Source organism: Leuciscus leuciscus (assembly GCF_965113295.1).
Source record: "Leuciscus leuciscus genome assembly, chromosome: 14".
Classification (NCBI taxonomy): Eukaryota; Metazoa; Chordata; class Actinopteri; order Cypriniformes; family Leuciscidae; genus Leuciscus; species Leuciscus leuciscus.
This window is the reverse complement of record NC_138738.1, coordinates 18,410,500-18,427,065: the sequence shown is the minus strand read 5'-3', so window position 1 is coordinate 18,427,065 and position 16,566 is coordinate 18,410,500. Positions and strand designations below refer to the sequence as shown.

Here is a 16,566-nt window from a genome sequence, read left to right as displayed (position 1 = left end):
AGTGGGCAGAATCCATTCTCTAAATTCCTCTTTAAGAACTTTTGTAATGGTGACACAGGTCATACCTTCCCATGGTTTATGAACAGCTGAGGCTAAATGTATGTGTCCTCTCTCTGAGTGAGTTTGTAGGATGATGCACATTATCATAAATTAAGAGCTTTGTACAGAGAGCTCTAGTGGGGGAAGTGCAGCTTGTGGCTCTTTCCCCCAGTGCAAGATCAGCTTTGACATGTGTTTACTCCTCTACATAAATATTTAGAAACACACAGAAATTCTTTCTGGCTCAAATCTTTTGCTTAACTCTTTGGCCAAGTCCCCCATGGGCCAGTGACTATGTCACAAACTGATATCCATTTTTTTTTCGGTTCAGCCCAATTCCTTATTTTGGCCTGCCAGCTTCTGTTTTGGACTGATCCAATGTTTCAAGCACCAATGGGGTAGTAAATAGTCAGGCTACAACTGAATTTATGGAGCAGTGACTACCTACAATTGAAAGTGAACCGCCATGAGAGGTTAAGTATAGAGTAAGTCTCAGCCTAATATGAGGGGAGAAATATGGTTTTAAAAAAACGTTATTCCATTTTTAAAAATGACATATTTGCCTATGCAGTAGAAAGGCTAAATAAAAATGAAATCGGTGATACCTGACTAGAGAAAAAGGGCCGTTGTCAAAAAGGTAGGAAAACTTTAACACCCATAATGCATTGGGCATGTTGCCGTCCAAGGCCACTCCCAGTCTTCTCCTATTGGATAGGCTTGACCAGATTCAAAAACCGCATTGGTTGCGTAGGAAATACTTTTTAGCAAACTTATATTCACAAAGGTGTCAACTTTTATTGTTCCAGGATGCAAGAATTCAAAGAGTAAATGTTTAACGGAAATTAGTTATTTTTAGTTTCCAGTGAAGGATCTGGCGCATTGTAGGCAGTGGAAAATGGCTGCAAAGTATCCTAAATATGGAGAGAACACTGCTACGGAAAATCTGAAAAATGTCTGTGTTGTTAGTCTCCATTTCAAACTGGATGACTATAAACTCAATGTTTTAGGCCAAACTGAAGGGAAAAAAATGAAAAATGCTTTTGCTGACAAATAAATGGGAATTTATTGTTCCAGGTAACATGGAGAAAGAGTAAACATTGTTCATTTACATACAGACACTGTAACAATACAAAGCAAAAATCGAACTAAAAAAAAATAAAAAATGTTTTTTGTGAAAAGTTTCTTATCACCAAGGCATCAATGTAATATTTTTAATATGATTACAATTAATTTAATTTTTGTGTTTTCAACTGAACTTTTGGAGCTGTGACTACCTTCAATTGAAAGTGAACCATGCACTGTGAGAAGTTATAAAGTATGGAGTTTCGGCTTAATTTGAGATTTGATCAGATTTGCCAAATTAAGGTTTAAGAAGATCACTCTTGACCTTATTCACTCAACTAATCCTTAACCATGATGTTAAATACACAACAATATTTTCACAGCCAATAAATTAGTTCTTAATCCAGGATCAGTGGAAGAAATTGCCTCCCTGCTGAGCAACAAGAGGTAAATGCCATTATGTTCCATGTAAGTTGCACACTGCTGATCAGCTCAACAAAACTAATGACTGAGACTGCTTTCATTTACCAGATAGCCCAGTTTTTATTTTATTTATTTTTTTAAAGCAAGTGAACTGCGGGGCTGAATGGCATTGAGGTTAATTATGTTAGCAAGGTGCTGTTTGTGGCACCCTGCAGATCTCTTCCCTGTCGAAACTGCTCTCTTCCTGCCAGGCTGCTCGAGTTACTACTGTCAGAACACTTAATTGCCTGGAGCACTTAATTAATTGGAGATCATAATTTCTGGTAACCGGTCGTGTTTAACGTGTTCCCCCTTCCCCATCTTTCTCTTGGACTTTTACTGCATGATTATTCAGATCCATACAACTTGTTGGATGTAGGCTGGTTTAGATAAATGGCCAGGTCCCTATGGCCTGCTTCATTACTGCCTGATTTACTGCACACTCTCTCAGAAAATATGGGGAGAAATGCAATCACCATTATGAGATTGCGCATTCTAGAGAGTTTGATTTTATTATTTGGGTCAGTGACAAATATGAGTGCCCACAAGACAGGAAAATCTTTTAAAAAGAGAAATGTACTATTTGCATTCATATATATTTTAAAAATGTATATTACATTTGTTTTTTTGTTTTCTTCATCGGAATGGTACGAAACTTGGTAAAGGTTTTGGCACTTGCTACGTGAACACACAAAAAAAATGGACATGGACATGATTCTAACAGGTTAAATGGTCCTGAAAAAATTATCGCACTTGCACTCCTCGTGGTCAACAATGACCACATGGAAATTAATGGGAGATGAATTTCATCTAGTGGATACTTTTGGTACTGTGCAAAACCTTACTGAAAGCTCATTTTTTGGGATATCAAGCTCAAATTTGGAACAAAACTTGTTTGTTTTGTGACTTTGATTTTCTTGCAGTTTTAGAGTAAAACCTGATTTTGAAAATATATATAAAAAAAATTCATAACAATAAATGTAAAATGTTCACTTTTTAAAACGTTTTTCACTTCAGCAATAATCTGCCAAGTGTCGTCTTTGGAAAGAGATCAAACTTAAGTCTGTGCTCTAAAGCATTCAAGATTTATGAGTTGAAAATTAAGCTGGAAATTAAATTTTCAGGTCTAAGCTCAAAAAGGGAATAAATGGATTATAAATACAGCGTAGATATCATTTAATACCATCAAATCCCCTAAAAATACATGTTAAATAAAAAACATTATCGAACTAAAATATAGTACATTCATTTCATAAAAAAATTAAATAAAAAAAAAGGTCTGGACTAATTTACCTTATTGACCTTGAGACACGCACACAGTGGTCCTAGCATAAGTTTAGTGGTCCTAAGTATAAGAACCTGCCATTTTCCAACAAAGAGACCTGTATGCTAATGTAATGGAGTACATGCTGTATAATGGAACCACAATGTCCAAGTTCCAGGCTGTGCCGAGACATTTTCCCAGGGTGGCCCAATAAGGGTTAATTTTTTCGTGTACAGCGGAAGCTTCTGGTAACGGATGTCCTCTGTTCCATGATACTCACATCCCGTTGGCCAGACTGTGCCACAGTGCAAATTTTCACCCACTCGGCTACGCCAACAGTCATGTCTGTCATTGCTTTGGAGGAAGGTGATGACACACTAGAGTCTGAAAACAAAGCAACAATTACACGTGCTTACAATGAAGTATAAACATGGTTTATTGACCACAAGCTTCAGCCACGTCAATTTTTAGCAGAATCACAAGAGCACTAAAGATCAAAAATAGAATTAATGTCTGAGCTTTCTTTTATACCCTGACTCCCTTGTGTGATTGCAAGTGACATTGCTTCCTACCTTGCCTTCAGCCCAAGCTGATAGATGTAAAGTGTAGGGAACAGGCAGCAACTCACACCAACACCTTTCTGGAACAGCCCTCACACCGGCATGGTTGCCGTACATCTTGAAAGAGTTAGCGTTGCCCACGCTCTGCTATCACACTGAAGTACAGAGGGTGATGAAGACAGGTGAATCCACCCTGCTTGTTTTCCTTGATGTTGGAAGTACAGCAGCAAAGCATGCGTTCGAGGCTTTCTGCTGAAATATTCATATCTGTCTGCATTAGCATTAGCAAGCTACTAATTGAGTTCTGTGTATTCAGACATGATTAACTGGCTGGCATTCCTCAAAGGAGAGACCCAATTAGATAGCACTTGCATGAATTGCCTTGCGACTTCCCTCTTCACGCTGTTGTCCCTGTTTGTGTGTGTGTTGTGTGTATCTATTGAGCTGGTTACAGCACTTGATTTTCATTACTTGCATGGTTCTCTTGTAATATAGGGTGTAACCAGGCAGAAAATATGACCGTTTGAAGCCTGTTTGGTAGCTTCTTTCTTTCAGTCAAACTTGCATCACATCATTTAAGAGAGGAAAATATGTAACCTCAACCTGATGGGGAGATACTTCAAGTGCTGCCTGCTGCATTTTGGCTCTGTTGTAAGATAGATCTAGAGCCATGTGTCCAGAGCGGTCAAATTCTGCTTCCGAGCTGATGTTAAGTCAGGCGGACACCATGAGGAAAGTTTAAGCAGGGGAGTTCATGGTCAATGTCACGATACTCTTTTTTTTTTTCAGAACTATTAACTGGTTCAAAACTACATATGAAACCAACATGAGTACAAGCATATTTCTAAGAACTTGTCATGTGTGTTTTAGACAATAAAGTTCTGTGCAATAAAGTTATTAAAAGTGCTTCAAGGATATTGACTCTGCATCAGAATCTTTTACTTATATTTACTCTGATAAATGGATTTGCCAATATAGTTTTCAAATAAGATTGATTTTTAAATGAATTCCACACAAAATGATCTTTAAGAAATGTTGAGATATTCTACAGTTGCAGTGAAACCTTCTGAGGTAACTGCCATAGTGAAGGAAGTACAATAATGTCTCTGAAATGTAATGGCGGGGTGATGTCTTGGGAAAAGACGTTAAGAGTTCTTGGCTCAGTGCCTCTGCATTCATATCCAATCCCCTGTAGCTCTCTTTCCTTTAACTCTCTTTATTTAAGTAGCTCAAAAGATAGTTTCCCTGAGCGCCTCGCAGTCCCAGGGATCCAAAGCAGCAGTTTGGTTCTAGTCTGGTTTTCAGTCCGCTCAATGCTAAGGACCTTCTGTCGACCCATTACCATTTATCAAGACCAGTTAATGCTAGAATTAGGTAATTTTACTCTCACACACAGGCTGTTCAGCTGAAGGAATGTGAGTTCTTTAGTCAAAGATTCATCAATTCAGAGCATCCAACTGACCTTTGACCTCTCAGCTAAAGTCAGAAATGTCTTGGTTTTCTTTTTTTTCTGATGATCTTGATCCTCACAATCCTGAGTGATTTAGATTGGTCTGTATATCATCATATTGTAGAGAGGTGCTCTAATGTGAAGTTGTCATATGTACATAAATACGTAATTGTGGTGCTGACAGACATTAAAAAAGTTTTATGTGAAATACTTATATTATATATTTATGATGACTCGGGGCATTGCTCAAGAATTAAGTTTAAAAGCCCTTTTTGGTTTCAAAACTATTTAGATTTCAGAAGCTATTTAGATGATGTTTATAAGGTAAATGCAGTTGGCAGAGTGCCTTGAAGGGTATACAGGTGTTTTAATATTCTGTGCAAAACAAATCCATGTCACCAAGCTAACTGAGAATCATGTAAAATTAATAAAGCCCCCTATCAAAGAAGACATCCAGTAACTTCAGAGTGTTTTGCTTAAATTCACATTGAGCGCTGTGAATTGGCAGTTGATAGTTACAGTATACACAGACCTCATGTGATTTACCTTCATAAATATCAGTTTTAGTTCCTTATATTTCTCCTTCTTTCATTCAATCCAGACAGTTTGGTTTCTGATTTATTTAGACCAGTCTATAAATGAGTATCAACATTTGTGAAGGCTGATTGTGTCACTTTTTAGTCATTCTTATGGACTGTCCAGCACTATGAAAAGTTGTCCTGCTACAGAATTGTGTGTGTTGTGTTTGCAGAAGAGTGCCTGGAAGAAAGAGAGAGTGTCGGAGCACTTTGTCAGGAAATTGAAAAAGCAACAAGGGAAAGAAGAGGCTACAATTGACTTCAGTGCTCTCCACTCACCCTTTCGTTCAAAAAGAGGCTGTCTGACCTAAATTCATTTTACCTCATCTGCCTAGACGTTTGTTTAGCCTTCTGGGCAAACACTTAGAGAAATGTATGAAGCTGAAAAAAGAGGAATATATGTGAATATATCACATTCTAGCAGGAGAAGGGTAAACTGAAAGCATGAGTAGACGTATAGTGCCCTCTTGTGGCTCTCCGAGCCATTATTCTTCCACCAGTGAACTGCGCAGATTTTCCTAAACCATCTTTGAAAGTTATTACCGGACAGTAAATCCGCAGCATGTAAATTAAAACTGCGTTGACGTCAACATAAACGCTGCAGAAAACTGAAAAGCTGTGCTGGGGAAGAGAGGTCTGACTGACCCAGACTTCACCGCCAGAGTTCCTACGATGACTCTGGCACAACATATTGCATGAAAACGGGCTGTTTTTGAATGTTTCTTCAGAAAACTGTAAGCAGCAGGGATCCAGATGCTGGTTCAAGTCTAAACTCAGGTTAAACATTTGGTTGTCATCCTGAAGGCTATATATACAGACTGCCTGTATTTCTATATTTTCCCCTCCCCCTCTTCCTCGCCTCAGAGTTATGAGACAAGCCTCAAGGGTTCTCAGCAGCAAGCTTATTAAAGGCTTTATCCGTTTCCAGGATTTGCAGAGGATTGTGGCACGGACATTGTTTGTACACAAGTGTTGCTCTGGGAAATAATGTTAATTTCTGTCATACTCAAAATGAGAAATGAGACAAATTAGACCCTGGTGTACCTAGGGCCTTTTATGAGCCTTGACGATCCCTCAGCATTCAGTCTTCTCTGACACTGTGATCTAAAGCCGAGTTGATCTAAGAATGATAAGCGGAACATAGGAGATCAGGGTCAAGTCCTCTGACCTCCGCCTCAGCTTGCTGATGAATCGAGAGCATGGGAAATGATCCCAATGCACAGGCAGTGCAAACAGGATTTGGCTGCGTTGATACATGGGACTCTTTCCAGTAAATTCTGTCCATGCAGCTGAAAACTCTATATACTGCAGATCTGTTCCAAATCCAAATGAGTTGCCTTCTAAGGCAGCTTCCTAATGTCATAAGTGACAGATTTGGAACTGCAAAGTACATTGGCAGGAACACCATGTGTCACATAACCGCCATTTCTCACACAAAGCACACGGGAGACTCGCAGTTGATTTAAATGGTTTGATATTAGCATGTTGTAAAGCTAACAGTGCAGTACTAACATAACAACACAAAAAAAAAAGCCTAGCCTAGACAAATATCAAATATTTGTATCAATATGTTTTAGTATTTAATCAAATATTTGAATCAAAAAAAATTCTCACATCAGCCATCTTGGATGAAACTGGGATTGCCTTCACGTTAGTTTATAATTTGATTAAAACTAGCATTATTACTAGCTGGAACTGCGTTTTCTTTCTCAGCTGTTTATGTTCAATTAAGACATAACTTACTGTGACACATAGGTATGTATTCATGGCTGCGTAACACAGCAACGTCACTTGAGTGTAAGTCCAACCGGTATTTAGCCCACCCCATCCTCAAATGGCTGCAAAAGAAGTACCAAAAATCTTAATGGGTGCTTTCGCTAGTCCCTTCCTGTTAAGCACAGCATATAAAATGTTAAGTTTCATAAGACTGGGCTTCTTTCTTGTCTCTCTTCTTTTGGGCCTTTCTTTCTCTCTCTATAGTCTGATCTTCAAAAACTGAATCTGTTAGATACACTACTTTGGATTTTATATTATTGACTAAGATGTATTTTTCTATCTTATCTTGAAACTTATTTGCTTTTAAAAAATGTATATCTACTTGATTAATTTGTTGCCTTTATAATTGTAAAAATTGTATTTAATAAAATGTGTTATTCCTTATAAATTTGATCTGAAATTTGAATTTTGCATCAGTTGCTTAAAATGTTGCCTTAGTTTGTTCCCTTTGTAGTTTGATTGGTAACATTCCTATAGTGCCATATCATTCTAACTGATAATGAATTGATTAAATGTAAGATAAAAAAAAAATTATAAAAAAAAGATGCATACATTTATTAAGTTTAGAAAAAATGCCCTTATAAAGGTACAAATGTTCCTGTAAATCAATTTAAGAGGGCAAAATTTGCCCCTTATTTGATATGTTAATTTCTGTCACCGCTGTGAACTAAGAACGAACCGCAAAGAATGTGAAGAAAATAACAAGCTTTGGTAGTCAGCTGTCCACATCAGGCCTAAACCAGCCAAAGTACCAGTGTAAAAACACTCAGCAAAATATCGTCAAATTATTATTATCAACAAAATCCCAGAAAATAGAGATATCATTTGTTAGTAAATATCGCACTCCCTTAGTGTGAGCAGCTATCCAAGATCATACCCACAGGACTGTCAGCCCTAATCATCAGGGCTCATTGGCTCGGAAAACGTGATGGCTTACAGTGTTGCCACAAATGCACATAGGCATGGAAGTCTGTGTTTGAAAACAGTACTGAGTGGCTGTGCCAAAGAGACAGGCAGCCAAAAAGGACAGCTGTAGCCTGGAGTACTCACACATACTGAGATGTGTCTGGGCCACCAAATCCCAAATGGAGAAATCCAGGAAATATTTGTGCATCATAGCCTCTCATGCGAAGACGGTCTCACACATGCTTTCAAAGAGATCCTAAGTCATCCTATAATTGATCACACACAGATGATTTCACCATCCTTTGCTGTAATTGCTTAGCTAGAGGGGAGGGAGGGGGATAGAAGATTCTTTTATATGAAATATCGAAATAACAAATCCAGGGCTCGGGGTGGACATTAAGAAGAGGAATGTGAGCGAAAAGTCATCAGCTGGCCCGCGGCCCGGCATCCGTGGCTGAGGAAAAGCCTACAGTCATCAGAAAGTGGACGTATTTACTGCTGCGCCTCTCGCAGAACGAAAGCAAGAGTGAAAAATGACTTTGTTTGTGAATCAGAGAGTAGCTAATCAGATCTTACTCTCATTTCATTGCTCGCTATATATACTTTATATCAGAACCTCCCCCATTTTCCCTCAGGTATTGAGGACAGAGATACACTTGTGACAACCATTTGGATGCTCACATTATCCTACAGAAATCCATTAAATGTTGATAGATTATGGATATAAAGGTTATGTTCACCCAAAATGTTGTGCCATTCTAAAACTGTTTGACTTTGTTTCTTGCGAGGAACTCAAAAGTAGTTATCTATCAGAATGCCTAAGCTGCTCTTTTAGATAAAGTGAAAGTTAAAGGGATAGTTCACCCAAAAGTGAAAATTCTGAAGTGCTATATGTATATAAAAGATGAAGTCCTACGCACACAGGCTTCTTAAAGGGATAGTTTGCTCAAAAATGTAAATTCTGTCATCATTTACTCACCATCATGTTTTTCCAAACCTGTATGATTTTCTTTAACATTTTCAGGGACAGAAATCATGTTTCATCAAAAATATGAATATATGACAATATAACATTATGGCTGCTCCAATGTCCTGGAAAAAAGCAGCTTGGACACTTTGCCAAATATCTCATTTGTTTCCAGTGAAAGAAAATAAAAGTCAAATGGGTTTGGAATGACATAAGAGTGAGTAAATTATGACAGAACTGTCATTGCTGGGTGAACTATCCCTCTAAGAGCAAGGCGTGATTGAGTGTGCTTAAGTTTGTGAGATGGTTCTTCAATGAAAAAGAATGGAAAGTAGCTTTTTCCCCCAGTGTTTTTTTATCCATCTATTTCGTATCACTGTAAATCAGCATATCCTCACATTTGTTAAAGGTTATTACCACTGCCAAGCCACGTCTCTCAATATCAGAGCTTGAATTATATACTGACATGAATCTATTCTATCTCAGTTTTTTTTTCCACATTTTCCTTTGGCTGAGCTTGTACGTTATGTAAGATCTTTATTGTGTTTGATTTTAGAACACCCTGGAGACCTGCAACATATGTTGTAAGCCCATAATGGAGCGTATCCTACGGGCGACTGGGAAGGCCTATCATCCCCAGTGCTTCACCTGTGTGGTCTGCCATCGGAGTCTGGACGGCGTTCCCTTTACCGTGGACGCTGCCAACCACATCCACTGCATCGAAGACTTCCACAAGTATGACCAGACACACAAACATGCTTGATTCTTCCAAATACTACAATACTACATCCCAATGTAAAGACATGGGATCCTCTTTCCTTTACATATATATTTTTTCGTCATCTTAGTGTGTGACCTTATAAACCTTCACAGCTTCATCAGGGTTCAAATATCCCATTCAAAACCATTTATCATCTTATTTACAGGTAATTTATGTATTTTAAATACAATGTTCACTATATCGAAAGCAGCTTTTTTGTATACCAAGGAACTGAAAGGTTTCAGACGGAATATGTGATTGTGGAGAATGTGATCACAACAGAAATGCCATTGTGTCGAGGAACAGTTGTGCCATACCTGGACTGTACTCATTGTTACTACTGTGGTTTAATTAGGCCACCATCTGCTGAACTTCCTCCTTTTTGCTGTTTGTTTATAAAACCCAAAGAAGAAGTTGAATCACCTGACTGTTTTGCTTTGTGAACACATCCTCACCGTCTCTCTCTCTGTTATCTCTGTTCCTGTCCTATGTTCTCAAATTGCTGAATACACTAATGTATTTATTGTGGACCTTTCTAAAACATTTGTGTCTTTAAAATCAGTTCAGCTGGATAGTAATATTAGTTTATTGATGGCTGATGGCCTTCCCATTTGGATTAGAGTAATAATTTATACACCGCTTTCCAATATCTAAATGGGATAGAAATGTAAAATGTATTGATTTATTTTTAAAGGATGAGTTCAAAAATGAAAATTGTCATAATTTACTCACCCTCATGTCATCCCAACCCTGTATGACTATCTTTCCAATTCTCTATTCACTAATAATCTCTACATCAGACTTATGTGCTACTGTACTACTACCTGTACTACTACTTTTATGGTGGATTTATGTCCTTTAAAGTTATTTAAGTTTCAATGGCATTGTTAAAAACTGTTATGTTCAATGTAAGAAATTAAGTCACACAGGTTTAAGGGTGTGTAAACAATGAAAATTTTTTGTTTATTGCTGGTGCTCAATGACTGTTACCATCTTGATTATTTTGCCTCAGATGCCCCAATACAGGTATCTTTAAATTGCCAAATGTTATAGAGCACTTTTTACTACAAAGGCCCAAAAATCTAATTTGACTGAGGGCCATGGGTTAAAAATACATTTTATCCAACTACACTACAATTTTTTTCTTACACTAACCAAGGCTACATTTATTTGATCAAAAATACAGTAAAATAATTAATATTGTGAAATATTATTACAATATAAAATAACTTTTCTATTTGAATATTATGTTAAATTCAAAAATGCAGATTTGGTGCTTAAGAAACTTTTCTTATCAATGTTGAAAAAAGTTGTGCTGCTTAATATTTTTGTGGAACTGTGATACATATTTATTCAGGACTTTTTTTGATTAATAGAATGTTCAAAATAGCAACGTTTATTTGAAATCTTTTTTATAACACTGTAAATGTCTTTACTTTCACTTTTGATCAATTGAATGTGTTCTTGTTGGATAAAAGTATTAATCTTACTGACCCCAAACTTTTGAACGGTAGAGTTTATAAAGCATTTTTTTTTTTTTTTTTTTTTATCAAATTAATTTAAATCAAAAGTCATAACAGGCAAACTTTGGGCAACTTTGTCCTCATGATTATTTTGTCGTAATCTCTCTTTCTCTATTTTCCCCCTCCCTTTTCCCAGGAAATTTGCCCCTCGTTGCTCTGTGTGTAATGAGCCCATAATGCCATCACCTGGCCAGGAGGAGACTGTGCGTATTGTGGCCTTAGACCGTGACTTCCATGTGCAGTGCTATCGTTGTGAGGTGAGAAAAAAGACTTGGGTGTGGCTACAAATTGATAAATATATTTGTAAACAGAATTTTCATACTATTTTGTGTGTGTGCTCAACATAGGACTGTGGCTGTCTTCTCTCTGAGGGAGACAACCAGGGTTGCTACCCTCTGGATGGCCATGTTCTCTGCAAAAACTGCAACACCAGTCGCATCCAAGCCCTCACTGCCAAGGCTACAACTGACCTCTGAGTCACACACACATGTACATGCAGGTGCTTAATATCCCTGCATTCATCAAAATCTGAGAAACACCATATCCTGTCACATCACTGCACACAAATATTTATGCCCAGACAAATGCACATGTACACATAAAGCTGTCATTCCACTTAAGGGGCCATGACTTGTCTTGTCGCTCATGCACCACACACTGTGCCTTTTATAAAAATTGCACTCATTTATTCTTCCCAACCATTTTTATTAGCAGATATGTATTCATAAATGTCCGCTACAACTGCTTATATGCACCTAAACAAAGTAGGCCTTAACATATAGACAAGACTGTTAGATTCTAACTCAGATGTTCACAGAGCTGCAAAACAAAAAGTCCTGTTCATTTGGGAAGTGGGATGTTGAAAAAAACCCTCATAGAACATCATAGAATCTACCTCTAAAAAGGGACCATGCTCTCTGATCGCTAGGCATCATATTACTACACTTTCAAATAGAGCTACTAGTTATACATGAAGTCACACAAGTACACATTTACTGCAATGACTTTATCAAATAACGCAGATACAGAAATAAGATACTTGGAAGTTTTAATTGCGCATTATTCAAACATAGCTATGTAGCAAATAAACCATTTCATGTTCACCAAGGTACACAAGATATAACGGTATATATATAGTACGACCTAGACCTTGACTCATGCATCGCACCTGCTTCATCAGCATGTTTTTGAGTACATACAGGTGTGTGTTTGTGAATGCATAGCCTTTTGATTTACATTTCTGAATTCACCCTTTGAGATGAAAGTTACCAAAGAGCTACATTTACTTTCTCTGGGACAGCGTGTATGTATATTATTGTATGCTTTTGAAATCTAATGAGAAGAGTATTTTATCCTCTAAGGACTGTGAATGGCCTTCAGTAGCTCAGAAGCCAATACGTTGTGGTTCATTCAGTGCGGTTTCCTGCTTCTTCCTCAGTGTACCGCTTTAATTCAAGTGAATTTAGTAAGAAATATACTGCGCTTGGAATTTTTTCGTGGTTTGGTGTTATTTTTCTTCTAATTGCGCTCAGTTATCGCATTTATTTGTATATCATGAGTGAAACATGGTGAAAAGGTATAGGGATAAAATGTATGTATTTTTAGATATGCACAGTGAATTGTGCAATAATGTCATGGCAGAATGAGAACTATTTGGTATTAATTTAAAATTCTCAGAGGAAAAGCTGTCAGATTAGGTTTAAAGTGTGACAATCAGGGCTGAAAGGATGTTTTATTTTATCTAATTTGATCTAAGACTTTAAGGGCTGATGAGACACAACCCGATAATTTTAAATATCCTTAAATTGTGAATTTATTGTAGTATTAGTTACGTAAGATAGAGATAGACACAAAAGTATTATTAAAAATAGGAATTTACCATTTAGGAATAAGACATTTTCTTTCGGAATTTTGTGGATGATATCATTATGCAAATTTCTTCTTTGTTTTCGCATTGACACTTTACCAAGAAGAATATGCAGACGTTTTTTTTTATTTGACGAGAAAGTGTTCAAGCTGTTCTTAAAGCTACAGTGCACACGTTTTAGGAAAATCTGAAATGATGTATGTATATCTACAAAGTGCCATAATAAATGTTGAGGTTTAGAGAGTTAACACCTCAGGAAATTTCCAGTCATATCAGTGTGCTGCAGTGATGCCCCAGGGAACTTCCTCTCTGGTTGAAGGGTAAATTCACATGTGAAAGTCATGATATACTGTATATGCAGACCAGATATAAATACCTGGTTACATGCCCCTCTTGATTTATTATGGCAGTTTGTGGAGTTTTTCAGTATGTAAATTAAAATGTGCTGTAGCTTTAAGCAATGAGAGCTTAATCAGTGCTTCAATCTATACCTCCTTTGCTTAGTACCTTCTCTATATGTGCCTTTTCCAGCCTGTGTGAAACTGAGGTGGTGTTGTTCGAGCACAAACACAGCTGTGGCTTGTGGCTGATGTTGTGTGTTGAGGGATATGATTTTTGAATGCTCTTTTTTGTTTTTGTTGTGTGTTTTTTTTTTCTTTTCTTTTTTCTGTTCACACTTCCTAGAGGCTATGCATGTTTGCTACTTGAACTGATTTTTATTTCCAGTTTTTATATAGAAAGACCAAATATGTTAAGACTTAATTAGAAATTAAGTGTATTATGTCTTTAAAAACATTAAGAGTGTTATTGGAAAGAGAATTATTACTGTATTGCTTGGCACAATTAGGTTGTCCTTCCTTTCTTTTGCTTTACTACTTAAACCCATCTCAAGTTATTTTATTCAAATTGATTTGATTTGAATTAAAGTTTCATCTTTCAAGCATTTATTGCTCATTTCAGTTGTTCAAGTTGATTTGTTCTGTTCAAGTATTTGATCAGGATGCAATTCAAAACACATTGTACTAAGTTTCCCATTTGTGACCATTACAGTAGCAATAACTTGATTATATGAAACTGTTGTCACAGCAAATACTTAATACCAGCATTCAAGTGCCTTGAAATACATGCTATAGGACTGGTGGTAAGAATATTTGAGCTGTCATCAATAGGAAAGTTTGATGTGTTTTTCTTTTCCTTCATGAAGAAATAATAACGTAAAGGAACCTAATCTGTGCTCTAGTGACATTCTAAGTATATACTTGGATTCTGTTCTTATACTCTCTGTTGTTTTTTACATAGAACTTCCTCTATAATTAATAAACCTTTTGAAAAAGTCCATAGTGGTTATTTTTCTTTTCTGTTGTCAAGTCAAGTCAGTTATTTCTTTCTCTCTCTCTCTCTCTCTCTCTCTCTCTCTCTCTCTCTCTCTCTCTCTCTCTCTCTCTCTCTCTCTCTGTGTGTGTGTGTGTGTGTGTGTGTGTGTGTGTGTGTGTGTGTGTGTGTGTGTGTGTGTCCAAGTGAAAAAATAGTATACTTAAGTACAATTGTATTTGTGGCGCACTATAAATTGGTATACTTAAAGTCTGTTAAATTGGAACAACTAATTTTGTACTAAATACATTATAGTTGTCCAAAAGCAGTGCTGAAGTTCAACTGAAGTTGTATTAAATATACTTGTTTGTGCTAAAGTGGAACTATTCCAAGTATACTTAAGTAATATATACTCTAGTATTTAGGTCTTGAAATGCAGAATTCACTCAGCATAAACTTCAAATGTATTTTGGTGACATTACAATTGCAATTCAATTACACTGTAAGAGTGTTGAACATATATTAATATTATACTGATAACAAACTGAGGTCATACATAAAACATTGCAATGGCATTCTAAGTAAACTTGAAGTGTGCTAATGGCATCATTATTGTGTGCTTCAAATACAATAAAGTAATCTTTATAAATAATGACACAGCTTAAGAATTTGTCTTTTACTGACATTTGACACCCCCCAGTATACCAGTAACTAAGATCAATGAGACAATGGGAACAGATTAGTGGAGGAACGGATCACAAAATTCAGTGTTGTTCGGATCATTTAAGTTTTTTTGAGCCACGGATCGGATCATTTTTCGGATCAATTCATTTATTACTTAAGCTCACTTTAAGTTCTTCGATAGCTACTACATCAAAAACTACTAGCCTACCTGATAAAGTTCACACATTATTTAAAACAATTGAACAGTCAGTGATAAAACACGAACAAATACACAAATTACAAGCAGAGATGAATACTAAATAACAACGTTACAAAGTGCAATGTTACAAAGTAGTATTCAGGTACAGAAACGAATAATTAAGCTTAACAGGCTTAAGCTTAACAGCTTAGCCTAAATGTAAAATAAAACTTTTTGTTCACTGTAGAAAATAAATATAGTTTCATTGTTGTTAAAGCTGTATTTTGTTGTTTTATTAATATTAATGACACAGACAAGTAGGAATATTAGGTGTGTGCTGTCATTTTAAGACCGACTGCACGGACTGAAAAAACTGACAAACATTTGGTTTCTTTCTTTCTCAACATAAACGAGAGAATACTTGCCGAGATGGGTATTTTGAAATAATTGTGTGTGTGCGTTCAAGGGCAAGGAAACGCGAAAGAGGAATCAGTTCTGTGTTCGAGCGCTGTCTGAAATGCGCCTCTCTCTCTCTCTACGCGAGCTTCGGTTGCGTGTGGCTGTGCGCACAGATAACGCGCGACTCCCGATTTTCGCCTCTTCTTCTGCGGTTAAAATTGTTTGAATTGACAAAACAAAATACGTCCAAATTACAAACTTTCACTCTATAATCATTAAAATTAGCAGTTAACCCGCGAATCACATGCAATTAAAAATATATATTATAATACATTTTACGTTGTTACTTGTATTGCAGTTAACATTTCTGAATTTATTTGACATTTTTATTTTTTGTGTAATTTTTGAGGACTGGTCAGGATCATTTTAATAATTTGTTTAATAATTCATAATATTTTGACAGTCTGCAGTCCACATTTCAAAGTGCAACGGGCCATTAAAGTACCAAGTGTATTAGTACAGTCGGTGCATTGGAGTGTATTAGGAATAGACCAAAGTAACAAAACTTCTGATCAAGTACGTGAATTGCTCTCACCATTTCAAACTTACCATATTGTGTTTTCTTTATTTGTCATAATTACATATCTTTACTTTTGAATATGTATGTAAAGCTGCTTTGCAACCATGCAAAATTGTGAAAAGTGCTATGGAAATACATTTGAATTGAATTAAACAATACCTGAATGTTACGGAGTCACCAGATCTGCACACTCCGCCCAC

The 16,566-nt window shown here is 36.6% G+C and overlaps 1 protein-coding gene across 3 annotated transcripts in view; it reads left to right on the top strand.

Moving 5' to 3' along the window:
• Window positions 1-14,550, top strand: part of lpp (LIM domain containing preferred translocation partner in lipoma) — a 192,281-nt gene extending 177,731 nt beyond the window's left edge. For all 3 annotated transcript variants that reach the window (XM_082190220.1, XM_082190218.1, XM_082190219.1), the window contains 3 exons: window positions 9,621-9,799; window positions 11,484-11,604; window positions 11,695-14,550. In XM_082190220.1, coding sequence (XP_082046346.1) covers window positions 9,621-9,799; window positions 11,484-11,604; window positions 11,695-11,823 — 429 coding nt within the window. In that variant the 3' untranslated portion in view covers window positions 11,824-14,550. The remainder of the gene's footprint in view (window positions 1-9,620; window positions 9,800-11,483; window positions 11,605-11,694) is intronic.
• The last annotated feature ends 2,016 nt before the right edge of the window (window positions 14,551-16,566 follow it).